This window comes from Vigna umbellata, chromosome 9, assembly GCF_029865625.1.
Source record: "Vigna umbellata cultivar VRB3 chromosome 9, Vumbellata_1.0, whole genome shotgun sequence".
In the NCBI taxonomy this organism is placed as follows: Eukaryota; Viridiplantae; Streptophyta; class Magnoliopsida; order Fabales; family Fabaceae; genus Vigna; species Vigna umbellata.
In genome coordinates this window covers 378,704-392,138 of record NC_142173.1, presented here as the reverse complement: position 1 = coordinate 392,138, position 13,435 = coordinate 378,704, and the positions used below count along the sequence as shown (strand labels likewise).

At 34.0% G+C, this 13,435-nt stretch overlaps 2 protein-coding genes and 1 pseudogene across 3 annotated transcripts; 2 read left to right on the top strand and 1 right to left on the bottom strand.

The window, feature by feature from the left end:
* The first annotated feature begins 1,404 nt into the window (after nt 1–1,404).
* LOC148192255 (uncharacterized) lies at nt 1,405–2,978 on the top strand. Its single transcript, XM_088099029.1, has one exon. The coding sequence runs from the start codon at nt 1,456–1,458 to the stop codon at nt 2,905–2,907; it is 1,452 nt and encodes a 483-aa protein (XP_087955155.1). The 5' UTR covers nt 1,405–1,455; the 3' UTR covers nt 2,908–2,978.
* On the top strand, nt 2,945–3,822 carry LOC148192254 (uncharacterized; annotated as a pseudogene).
* Nucleotides 3,823–9,265: 5,443 nt separating this feature from the next.
* LOC124845538 (thylakoid lumenal 17.4 kDa protein, chloroplastic) lies at nt 9,266–11,259 on the bottom strand. 2 transcript variants are annotated; one of them, XM_088098217.1, is made up of 4 exons: nt 11,097–11,259; nt 10,791–10,927; nt 10,130–10,376; nt 9,266–9,727 (listed from the first exon to the last, which is right to left on the bottom strand). In XM_088098217.1, exons 1-4 carry the CDS (start codon nt 11,257–11,259, stop codon nt 9,504–9,506), a joined length of 771 nt encoding a protein of 256 aa, XP_087954343.1. In that variant the 3' UTR covers nt 9,266–9,503. The 2 variants fall into 2 exon arrangements, with proteins under 2 accessions (XP_087954343.1, XP_087954344.1); XM_088098218.1 differs by having other exon boundaries at nt 10,791–10,921; nt 11,097–11,256.
* Nucleotides 11,260–13,435: the final 2,176 nt, after the last annotated feature.

The window sequence follows — 13,435 nt, the reverse complement described above, 5'->3', positions numbered from 1 at the left end:
GTGGGAAGTGAACATAGGCCTATTACTCAACAAGGAACAATTATAGAAGGAACAGTTAGACCCAAAATATGGAATGTTTATGTCAAAAGAAAGTGTGGTTAGGAAAAGAAATAGTGAGAAGTTAGTTAGGATGGGAAATGGCGTGTCAAGAATCCATGGATAGGGGAATTCTTTTATAGGAGAGAGAGAAGGGAGAGTGTGAAGGGGTACGGAGTAGGAAGTTGTGAGTCAGTTAGGAGGAGAGTGATCTTTTGGAGGAGTCTAGTACTCTAGGGTTGCCTTATTGTTGCAGAGCTATCAACTCAATAATATTTTCCTGCATAATATTCTAAATAATATAGATTTGGAATTCAGTTTTTATCAACCAAGAAATAACGATGATAATGTAAGTTAATGTATTTTAAAGTTTTGAGAATTGTTTGGCGGAAGAAAAATGTGTTTTACATCCATAAGATGCTATATGCATGGTTATCGAAAACGCGAGTTAACTCGTTAACTCGACCGAGTTTACGAGTTCAGACAATGCTTTCGAGTTAACTCGTAAGCAAACTCGTTTTTAGAGTAGGATCGGTAGACTCGGTTGTTGACTCGCTAAACTCGCCTAAAATAGCGATTTTGGTTCCAATTTTGCGAGTTTGGAAAAAAAATTTGAAAACGCAAAATGGCTACGTTTTTAGGACGCATCAGATTAGGATTTATAAAAGATTCACTCACTGTTCATCTTCTTTCTCGCACTCTCGCATTCTATCTCGTTCGATCTCGCCTTTCGTCGCTTTCTCGTCCATCAGGTTCGCAGTCCGCCGCGTCGTCGATCTCGACTTTCGAACTCAGCCTCCGTCGCGCCGTCGATCTCAACGTTCGACCTTGCCTCTGTCGCACCTTCGTTCTCGTCGTTCTGTAAGTGCAAACCCTCTATCACGTTCGACCTTGCCTCCCTCACATATATTTTAAACACTTTCTGGCACTCACAGGCACTGCAACATGATTTTTTTTTATTGATTTTAAGTTGAGTTGATGTCACGGGCCAACAACATATTTTTAAACATTTTTATGGCACTGCAATACTTTGGGTTCACATCACGGGCACTGCAACTTGTAATATTTTATTGATTTTAAGTAAAGTTGAGTTCACGGGCACTGCAACTTATAATATTTTATTGATTTTAAGTAAAGTTGATGTTACGGGCACTGTACTACAGCAAATATTTTTTTAATAATTTTATGTGGGGTTCATTGGTATGCAACAGCAACACGTATTTTAAATATTGTTTTGTTTTCCAGCTGCAACATAATAGTATGTTACGGGCACTGCACCACTTTACAACATCATTCCTTTTATTTTTTTCAAAAATAAAGTGTTGCATACTGCATTGTTAAAAAACCGTGCTGCCACAATATTTTTAAACTTTTGGACATTTTATTTTTTATATTTGTAGTGAAAAAGCTTACCTCACTATGTCGGGAAACGCATCAAATTCAGGAGAAGTTAATCCAAGTGTATCTTCATCAGTTAGTAGAAGTAGAAGTAAAAATGCTCCAGGAAACCGATCTGATATTGGATGGAAACATGGATTTGATGTTAATGGTAATGGAAGAAAAGTGAAATGCAACTATTGCTCAAAGATTGTAAGTGGAGGCATATTTAGATTTAAGCATCATCTTGCTGGAACTAGAGAAGATTCTGAGCCTTGTGCTTCTGTTCCGGATGAAATAAAAAATTTGATGATAAAAGTAGTTGCAGAAGCTAAGAATGCTTCATTAAAGAAAAGAAAGATAAATATCGGTGAAGACGAGGAAGAAAGTGAAAATTTTGAAGGAGGACACAAGGTATTCGGTTTTAAAGGAAAAGAAAAAGTTGCTACTACTAGTAAGGGGGGAGTTCAAGCAACTATAAATCAAATGATGAAAAAAGGATACAAAGAAGAAGTTGATGCTCAAGTTGCTGAATTCTTTTACACCAGTGCCATTCCTTTCAATGTAATTAGAAATCCAGCATTTGCAAAGATGTGTGAAATGATTGGTAAGTATGGAGTTGGATACAAACCACCATCTTATCATGATATTAGAGAGAAGCTCTTGAAACAAGCTGTGAAGAAAACAAATGCAAATCTTGAGGAATATAAGGAGGAGTGGAAGAAAACTAGATGTACAATTATGTCTGATGGTTGGACGGATAGAAAAAGACGTTCTATTTGCAACTTCTTGTTGAATAGTCCTAGAGGGACGGTTTTTCTTTATTCACTTGACACTTCAGACATTTCAAAAACAGCTGATAAAGTTTTCAAAATGTTGGATGATGTTGTCGAGTTTGTTGGAGAAGAAAATGTTGTTCAAGTTGTCACTGATAATGCTGCAAATTTCAAGGCAGCCGGAGAGTTGTTGATGCAAAAGAGGGACAAATTGTATTGGACTCCATGTGCAGCACATTGCATTGATTTGATATTCGAAGATTTTGAAAAAAATTTGAAGGTCCATGAATTGACCATTAAGAAGGGAAGAAAAATTACAACTTACATTTTTGGGAGATCAATGTTGATTTCCTTATTGAAAAAGTTTACTAAAGGTAGAGACCTTATAAGACCGGGTGTGACTAGATTTGCCACGGCTTATTTAACTCTTGCTTGTCTTCATGAATTGAAGGCATCGTTGTTGACCATGTTCAGCTCTGAGGAATGGAAGACAAGCAAGTTTGGAACTTCACAAGAGGGGAGAAAAGTAGCACATGTAGTATTAGATAGCCGATTTTGGAAGAATGTCTCCATATGCTTGAAAGTTGCTGCCCCTCTCATGGTTGTCTTAAGATTAGTGGACTCAGATGTAAAACCTGCAATGGGTTTCATTTATGAAGAGATGGACTGTGCAAAAGAGAAGATTAGGTCTAACTTTAACAATATCAAAAAGAGGTAAATTTTCAAACTTTTACTCATTCAATGTTTAATTACTTATGTGTTAGATTATTTCTGATATAGCATGATTGATGTAGTTATGAAGATGTTTGGAGAATAATTGATGCTCGATGGGATAATCAACTTCATAGGCCTTTGCATGCAGCTGCCTATTTTCTAAACCCTCATTTCCACTATGAACCTAACTTTAGATCTGATGATGGTGGAGAGGTGAAAGAAGGATTGTATTTTTGCATGAGAAGATTGATACCAGATATGGCAGAAAGAAGAAAAATTAATTTACAAATTGTTGAATTTCATAATGCTAGAGGCCTGTTTGGAATGGAAGATGCAAAAGAGTGTAGGAAAGAGTTAAATCCTGGGGAATGGTGGGACATGTTTGGTGATGGAACTCCAGAGTTGAAGAGATTTGCTATTCGAATTCTAAGCTTGACTTGTAGTTCTTCTGGATGTGAGCGTAATTGGAGTTCATTTGAAATGGTAATTTAAATTATTTTTAATTTATAAATTCCTTTATTATGTTTATATCTTCACTAAAAATATTATCTTTCATTTTAGGTTCATACAAAGAGAAGGAATCGTTTACATAAAAAAAAGATGAATGATTTAGTTTATGTGATGTATAACTCCAAGCTGAAAAGACATAGAATCAGATGATGAATGGATAGCTGAAGAGACAGATGATGTTGTTGAGATTGATCAAGTTGAAGGTGAAAATGATAGTGAAAATGTTCACTTAGATGGAGCAACAACAGATCCTGTTTTAGATGCTCTTGATCTTGATAACATAACATTTGAGAACAATGAGGATGCACAAGCACAATATTCATTAGAGGAAGAGTTAGATGATGATGATGATGATGGAGATGATGATGCCATTATTAAAGGATTAGAGGATTATGCACAGAGACTTTGACATTTCAATTTATATTTTACATTATATCTTTATGAACAATATTTCTATGAACTTATGTATTTCAATTTATATAATTTTGTTATCTTATTTGAATTAGAATGTTATTTATATTTTTTTCATACAAAGTAAACTCTTACGAGTTTACGAGTCGAGTTTACTGGACTCTCACGAGTTTACGTAAACTCTCGAGTTTGACAACCTTGGCTATATGTATTATGTGCTCATAATTTTCTGGTGATAATCCAGTGAAATTTGTGTAGCAGTAGCACTGGAACATATATATACTTTTACTTTGATATTTAGATGGCCTCAAATGCCCTCAATTTACTAGTCAATATTAACATAAAACCAGAGCCTAAAAAGAATTCTTTGCAATATTTAATTTAGCTCCTAAAATTGTTGAATATTGATATTTAAGTGTATATCGATATATTCAGGTTTCAGACAAGGAATCTTGGGAATTATATTCCTCATCCTAGTTCCCTTTTGATTTCCTTAATGATTCCAATAAGCAAATAACGGACTGGGACAGCCATATTGTTAGCCCGTGCTTTAGTTGGTCTCATGTCACTTGTAGAAACGGACATGTCATATCACTGTATTTTCATCATCCTAGAGAGTATTAAGTTGCATGTTTGCTTAGACATTTGGAACCTCGAATCCAAGTTTTCTGATGTGAAAAATAGAAGTTATTCAAAGTTCCTTCAACTTGAATGTAGATCATGGATCTAAATTTAATTTGATCTGAAGCCAAATTAAACACTCAATAGATGTTGTTTTAGTCAAGTCTCATCATCCTTTATTCAAACACCTTTATTGCATATATGAACCTCTCAAACATTTGCAGGAATTTAACTTGTTAGTGTTATTCAATCTACAGGGCCCTGCTTCGGTTGGATTGGTTGGAACACTGTCTCCCTCAATTACCAAGTTGAAATATTTGGTTAGTGTGTAAATTGTCAGCATGATAAGTTGACAATTATAAGAAATCGATGTAAAATATACCCCAGTCTTTGGTTTAGTGAAACAGATTGATCAGTGATGTGTTTTTTTCCTTAGATTATATAGTGATCTGTCTTGTAATGCAGGGAATTGCAGAACAACAATCTTTGAGGACCCTTTCCCGATTACATTTCCTACTTGGAAGACCTACAATATCTAAATCTTGCTGACAATAATTTTAATGGTTCTATACCAGATAAATGGGATGAACTATCCAATCTAAAGTATCTGTAAGCCATCACTTTCCATTTCTCTAGTCTTTCTATCCTTTTATAGCTGTGTGTGTGAAAAGAGATTTAAAAACAAGGTCTTCTCGGTGGGGTAAACAGTTCAAAATTGAAAATGATGGTCTCATGTGATTCAGTATTTTGGGAATGAACAACTGTTCCTCAATCAATTGCAAATCTAAAGGGTCAGCAAAACTATAAAAAAATACGTAACCAGAGACTATTTTGGTTATGTTTAGTTGCTTCCATACTCATTCTTAAAATATTTGTCCATTATGTCTTCAAAATATACTGATTGACATTGATTTAAATGTTTTAAAATATATTAAAAAGAATTAAAATATACCAAAACATCTGTGTAACACCAAAAAACCCCAATAGAGAATCTAGACATAGTTCTTTCTACCTTGATCTTGAATAATATAACTGACTTGTGTTTTCATTTGACAGGGATCTTTCGTCTAATGGTCTTACTGGAAGGCTCCCAATGCAACTCTTTTCAGTTCCAATGTTTAAGTAAGTTTTATTACAACTATGTATTCATTTGAATATTTTATTTCTTCATGCTCTTATGAAATTTTGTTTCAATCATTGCTTTCAATTTTTCAGACACGCACCTTCAGTGTGGTCCTGGCATCCAGCAGACTTGCACTTCTAAATCTGAAAATCAAGGTTTGATTGCTTACACACACAAACAAGCAGAGTGTGCAAATATGCTTTGTTACCTAACTCAATTCTTAAATACATACACGCTTGTTATAAATGAGAGAATAGGAAATCAAAAGAAATTAATATAAATGAGAGTATCGATTGCATTTCTTAATACACATTCCTAACTGAACAGATTCAAAAAATGTAGGGGATAAAATAATGATGCTTTAGAGGTCAAATATTCATCAGAGCATATATATATATATATATATATATATATATATATATATATATACACACTTCTTATCAGGCTACATTAAGTTCCAATGTCAGTAAATTCTTCAATCAAGTATTTGCACATTTATGTTTCCTTCAAGTGGAAAAATGTGGAGGTTAAAGGCTCTCTGTCACTATACAGAAACTTCCTTATAGACTCGTACGTTGTAAACTGTCATCAATTATGTTTTTCTATAATTGACATCATATCATTTCATGCACCCTCAAACTAAACAAATAATTAAGAGGTAAACCATGCAAGAAAAATTTACAAAATATGAAACATGTATTGGGGCAGTTGGAAGTCGTTACTTCATTTGGCAGTGGATTAGTTTCTTGGTAATGATCTAAGCTTTTAGACTTAATTGAATTAGCTCAGGATAACAATGGTGGAGTGTGAACATGCATGAAATGCACTAAGCTATTTGTCTCTAGAACTGATTTTCTTTTACTTGTTTCAACCGAAATATTGACTCAAATTTGTGTTATTTCTTATCAATTGAAGCATGCAAGATGCTCAATCATACTCTTCACTTGTGCCCTATTGGATCGATCTTTTTAACTTATTGTGTCCTGTCAATTTGATACCTTCCATTTATTCTGTTGGAAGGATATTGTGCATATCTTGATGTAGAAAATGCTCTGGACTTCTCACTTGTGGAACTGATAGGTGTAAATGCTAAAAACATTTTCGTATTACATCCTGATTGTGTTGAAAATTTGTTAAGCATGGTTGATACATTAACAAAAAGTGGAGTTGTAGATGTCATTGTGATTGACCGTGTATTGTTAACCATTAGCAAAAATTTGTTAAGCATGGTTTATAAATACTTTCATGTTAGAACTTCCCTCTTCTATTCACTATGGCAATTTACAGGATGCTTGCATACGAAATAGTATCTAATTGTTCATACAATATTGTTTTAACTCCATTATTTTATTTGTAGATTTTTAATGATTCATCTCCAATGGAAAGTCCAGACGTGGAAGATGTTAGAACCAAGTGGACTTCTTTTATTTTAAGTGTTAGTAAATTGTAGAAACTTGGCTACAATTTAATAGTATATATGTAGGTTAACGTAATATTTGGATTGGATATATAATTTTATATACAAATAATTTATTAAATATTATTAGACAATTTAATGTATGAAATGAATTCAATTTTTTTTATTCAATTGAATCTTTGATTTTCAGATAAATTGATTGGATGAGATGATAAAACAGGGTAATTGATTGTAAATTGATTGGATATCAAATGGAAACACGTAACCTTTAAAAAAACAAGTTTTTATGACGTACATGATAATGTGTCATAATATGTTAATTCTGAAAAGTATATATTATGATAGGTGAAAAAATATCTGTCATAATACATAGGAAATATTATGATAGGTGAAAATAACTATATCATAAAAGCTCATATATTATGATAGGTAAATCGAACTACTTCATAATAAATTGAACATATTATGAATGATAATTGAAATTTTGTCATAATAGACTATATATTATGACATGTGACAGAAAATACGTCATAATAGGCTGAACCTATTATGACATACTTTTTTACTATGTCATAGAATGTATAGACTTATTATAATTATTAGAATTATGATGTCAATCCACCTCTCATAATATGTCAATTTTACCCTTTATAAAAGGTTTTCTTCATACTAGTGGATTGTTATAACATGTCAATATGTTTGTGTTTGGAAAGGTAAATATATGCTTGTATGTGGTGACTCGGTGGAAGGTGGTGAATGATAATTTTACATAATTGTGCTAGAGATGAACTTCATGGGGGCTCTTGAAGAGAGTAGTGGGAAGTGAGACTTGGATACTTTGTCAAGAGAGCTCTTTAGGGGAATGGTGGAAAGTGGCATTTATGTACTTTGCCGGGAAAGCTTTCTAGGAGAGTAATGAAAAATGATACTTATATACTTCGCTAGGGAAGCTTTTGATTAGAGTGATGGGAAGTGGACCCTAAGGCTTGAGGGAAGCAGAAGGGTGTCCCATTTGTAAGCTTGAGAGAAGGGTAATTGCTCTAATCGTGAGCAGTTGTTGGTAAATTGCATGTGAGAGTTGCAAATCGGTTCCTAACATTGAGATCACTAACGAATGTATAAACTGTTGTGATGACATGTTTTGATGATATGTTTAAATTGTTGTTTGAGACAATAGGCTTTGTGAATGGTTATGTGACACATTAGGCTATGTAAGGTTTGGGAAAATTGTTATATTGTGATTTATGTGTATTATAGTTATGATATTTTAATGTTTGTATGTTAGTTCACCTTTATATTTTGGTGGTTACGGTTTTCATATGTGAAGATCGTGATTTATCACGAGAGCGAATAATAATACAAATGTTGAGAAAGATGCATGACATTAGGGAGAGAAATCAATATAGAAAGATGTTTGGGATAATTTTTCAATCTTATGTTTTTACTTTTCAATAAAGTCTATTTGTAAAACAATGATTTTTTTTAATTGAGAAAATAGGAATGAATATTATTTGTTTTAAATTATATAACTTGTGTTAATTATAAATTTAGTAAATAAAATTAGGTTGTTATAGTGTAGGTATATTGCCATATACCACGATCTTCATCTTCAAAACCGTTAAGATGCGTTGCTGAGCTTGAGTCGCAAGTTAAAGTTTCTCTTTTACAATATTAGTTTGTGCACAGATTTTATACGCAGATTGGGTCTATGACCCATATCCACCTATACTCTTCCGAAAACACACATCTCTCTCACTCATTTATTCTTTTCTCTATTCTCTCTATTTTTCTATCCAGCGTTATTTAATCTTTTAGACTTGCTTGCTAGTTTTGAATTCTTTAGAAATATTCAAGAAATATCCCTTATGTCATGCCTTAAATTAGTTTAAAAAGACACGCCATCTCTTTATGATCTCTTAAACTTGTATGAAATTTAGCTTTAAGTCAATCCATATACCACTAATTGTTGGTGACGTTGGGAGAAATGATGGAAGATCACAACAACACCCATCACGTGCCCGGGAGTGGAAGACAGAGACATTGTTAGATGTTTTCATCGATTTAGTCAATCTTACTCCTCAATATTCGAATGACATTACGAGTTTTACCTTTGGAAAGTACTGTGATACCACTACACCAGATACTTCTTACGGTTTAGTTCTTCTAAACAACACTCTTCATTTGCTTCTAAGCCATGCTTCAAAATTGATTTTTCAATTTGATATAAGTAATGTACAAAATAAAGTTGATAGATTTCCTTATCTAAGTCATGGCGAAAACTGAAAAGTTAACAAGGTTGTTTAGAATCAACTGGATATTGTACAATCAAATACATGTAAAATGATCACATATACTTGGATTTATATGTTAAAATCACGAGGAATACTACAAAGTTATGCAACATCATGCAACAAAAGCAAAGAATTAAATTTTCTTTCGGACGTAACATTAATCCACTGGCTACCCTCATCAAAATAGCTGTGGTACGTCATGGCATAGCAGCATACTATAGTTCTTTTCATCGACATCCTAGTTCAGCTCTCCCTTCATCATTGATGGACTTGTTTGTGCAGAGTTTCTGGAGATCAATATAACCAATAATAGTGTCCTCAAAAACTGCCTTGTCCAGCTTAGCCTCGTCAAAGGTGGAGCCCGACAATACTGTGTTCTTAAATACAGCTCCTTCAAGATCAGCTTTCTCGAAGTTCACACGGTCCAACACTGCATTTGAGAAGTCCACCCCTGTAAAATATCCCTGGATCATTGCTTTGTCTATGTTCCAAATAGAATGAATCACAACTTGCAGGTTGACATATAATTTGGAACTATTCTATAAAATCTCCATAGACTCATCATGTTCATCTGGTTGTGTCAGAAAAGAACACTTCGAACAATGATAAGTATCAGAACATCTCTTAATCGCCCGGTTAAACTAGTTTTGTGAAAGATAAATAAATGAAGGTAGTTTTATATGTTCTGCCATTCAAGCTTAGTAGATTACTGATCTCAACAACAACGACGAAAGGAGGAGATACATTTGATAAATATAGATACACTGAAGAACTTGTATTCGGTCCCTAAAGGCTGACGAAGTGACACAGTAATCCATTGTTTGGTTGATTTTGCACAAGTGAAAAATGTTACCTTTAAAGCTGGCACCAGCAGCATAAGCCTTAGACATTATAACTTCTGTCATATCAGCACCATCAAACTTAGCATCCGACATGAGTGCTGCAGAGAGAGACTTCCCCTTGAGGTTGGATTTTTCATTTGTGAAATCACATTGCCGGAGATCTAATGGTTTATCGTATACACCATTTGCCTGACCAATTGTGTTGCCAATAAATGCACGCTCACAGCGATTGGGCTCAGTCGACAATGGGGGAAGTCTCTGCATGGAAAACATACACGCACTAAACAATTTCAGTACATATATTGCACATAAAACCTGTTTTACCACTCTCCTTTCAAACAAGGGCCTCCTTTAACTTTTGTTAGCTAATCTATCAGCAAAGGAAAACTCATCCATGAAATTTCCTCATTGGGCACATTAGCAATGGGAGCTTAAAAGTTAAAATTAGGAATTCAAAGCACATCAATTGCAACAGCTTCTGTTTACATATGTAGTTTACATGACTACAACCAAATCAGGCAACCTGTAGAACCTAGAAATCTATTAATGATGTGACCATTTTTTATGGATTGATAAAATAAGTAGGGAAAATTAGATAAGATTCCTATATGCAATGTGTAGAATTAAATTAAAGATTTTCTATAAGTGTTGAAATTTAAACACAGTTTGAACCTGGGTAGCAGCAGTAACGGGAAATGCAGCAGAAGTAACAGCACAAGCTGCAAGAATACCACAGGCCACGCCCTTCATTCCATTGAAACTGAAGAAACCTCCCTTATTCTGATGAGATCCATCTAAGTCAGCTACTCCTACAAAACAGGGGTAATCATTTTACCAACAAAATAATTAGTCATCTAAGATTGCTGCGGAGATCAAGAGGTAAAACTGTAATTTAGACAACACATTGAGAAAATGGATAAGCTAAGCATTGTGTAAATCATAAAAAAAATAAGAAAAAAAGGAGAGGAAGAGTAAGACCAGAGCAAGAAATTGTGAGTGGAGGGGTGAAAGATGGGCGTTTGGTTGTGTAACTGGGTATGCAGAAACCGTTTCGAGGGAGTGGAATTGAAACGTTGGCCATTGTTCTTGTCTCTTCTTCACTCTTCACTTCAGTTTTGAAACTTCCACACACTCTCCGCATCGCTTATCCGCGGATAAATATGTTACGTGGAATCACACGTGGCTCTACATCATTGCTTGTATTTTTTGAAACATTTTTTTTATATATATGTATTTTGAAACTAATGAGAAATGTTTGATAGTTCGTGTATACGTTAATAATTGAGATAAAATTAAAAAATATATATTTTGAACTCTACATTTGTTGGACCTTGTCTCTAAATATTAAATTAATTAACTACTAGTTAAAATAAAATTAATAATGAATCTAATATATTATATACTTTAACTAACATCTATAACAAGGAAGTATTTTAACATATGACGCATGTTTTAGGTTCATTATAAATATTTTATATCATGATATTATTTATAATTATTATTTTTTAAATTGTTAAAATTTTCTTTAAAATAAAGATAAAATAAAGTAAAAGAAATAAAACTTTTAAAAAGATTCTTAAAAATATTTTATTGTTGATGTATTGTCAGACCTCGTTAAACACACCCAAAACCCTTCGTCAGACTCATTAAAAACGCACCCAAAACCCCATGCGCGGACGCCAGGTGTCAAGAGACGAGGATCCTAAAATCAGATAGTGGAATGCAGGTGTCAACGGGAGAGCGGACGTTCGTTTGAAACAAAAATTGATTTTTCTGAAATCCGCGTCACTCTCTTCTGCATGCACCCTCTTCCCCAAACTCTGAAATTTTTACTTTCTCTTCCTTCTCTCTAAAACGTTTCCCTTCTCTCTACAAAATTCTCACCTCTCCTCTTCTCCGATCAACCCTCAGGCACCCATTATACTCTTCCGGCGTAGAGGACGATCGTTTGAACCGATCAGCTTAGGATTCTGAATTGGTAAGTTCATCTTTCCTCCATTCGTGTGTTTTCTGTAACATGCAAAACCAGATTCCTGGTTGCATGAGTTGATCCTATCATTCTGAGTATCTCGCTGGTTTTTATGTTGGTTATAGCTCTTAGAACGTGCTGTAGAACGTTAAGGCTTCTGGTAGAAGGAGAACCCTAGTCTGTATCTGTGAATGTTCGGATATCTTAAGAGGTAAGGGAAGCTTATTAGTTTAATATATGTGATTAAGTGTTGCATGAACGTCCGTTTACTTGATTGAATATGAAAAATGATGATACTATGTTATGATGCATGAAATGTATGAAATTTCTATGATTTGATGGTATGAGATATGAAAAATTGATTATAGTATAAATATATACAAGTATGAAACAGTATGTTAAGAACTGAATTTGAATAATATTGATTTTGGTGAGAATTTCCCGTAATAAAGTGTACGTACATTAGTGAACAGTCCTTGACCGTTCGGTTTTCTGGTGAAGTTGGATTTGTAGTGGATTCTTTCATTTGGGAAGAATCCTAGTTGAGGACGAGCGTCTTCACTTCGGAATACTGTGCATGAGCGTTCGGCCAAGCACAGTTGAGTATTAACGTTCGGTTATAAATCTAAGTATATATGTAATTGTATATTTTATTATTCGTAAACACTACTTCAATATTATCGTACTATGTTTATCAAGCCTTTTTATGTTAAGTTTATTAGTGCTCGGTCTTACACCAAGCACTCGTATTGAGTAGTGCTCGGTCTTACACCAGGCACTCGTTCCATTTCTGTAAGCTAAATTTTAATATGAGCGTTCGTTTAAACCCTCTAGGGTTCGCTTTCTATAGTGTTCAGTCTTTGACTGAACATTTTGATTTCTTGATACTAAACTCAATCAAACACAAGTGTTCGGTTTTCTTCATGGAAATTACCCTAAGTACCAGTCTTTAGATGCCTTAAAATATCCTTATTCATTTGCTTCACCCTAGAGTCCACGTCCTTGTTTTGGTTTTCTTTAATGTTCTGAGTAAGTTCTCAAGAGCCATTTCATTTAATTGACTCAATGTCGAAATTGACGTCCGTCCCATTCGTCCTTGGAATATATACATTATTGTGCTCGCTATTTTTCTTAAGACCGATGTAAACCCCCGGTCTTAATCCATTCCCAAATTTGAAGATCTCCCGGTCTCCTCTATATGTTCGGCCCAATTTTTAAATTTGGGTTGAACGTTCATCATTTTAAGTTTGTTGGAACCTTTGTACGAGATAGTTCACCGAGATAATTATTAAGGAAAGATGAAGAAAATGTCATTTGGAAATGTTGTGAATTATGGACGAGCGTTCCG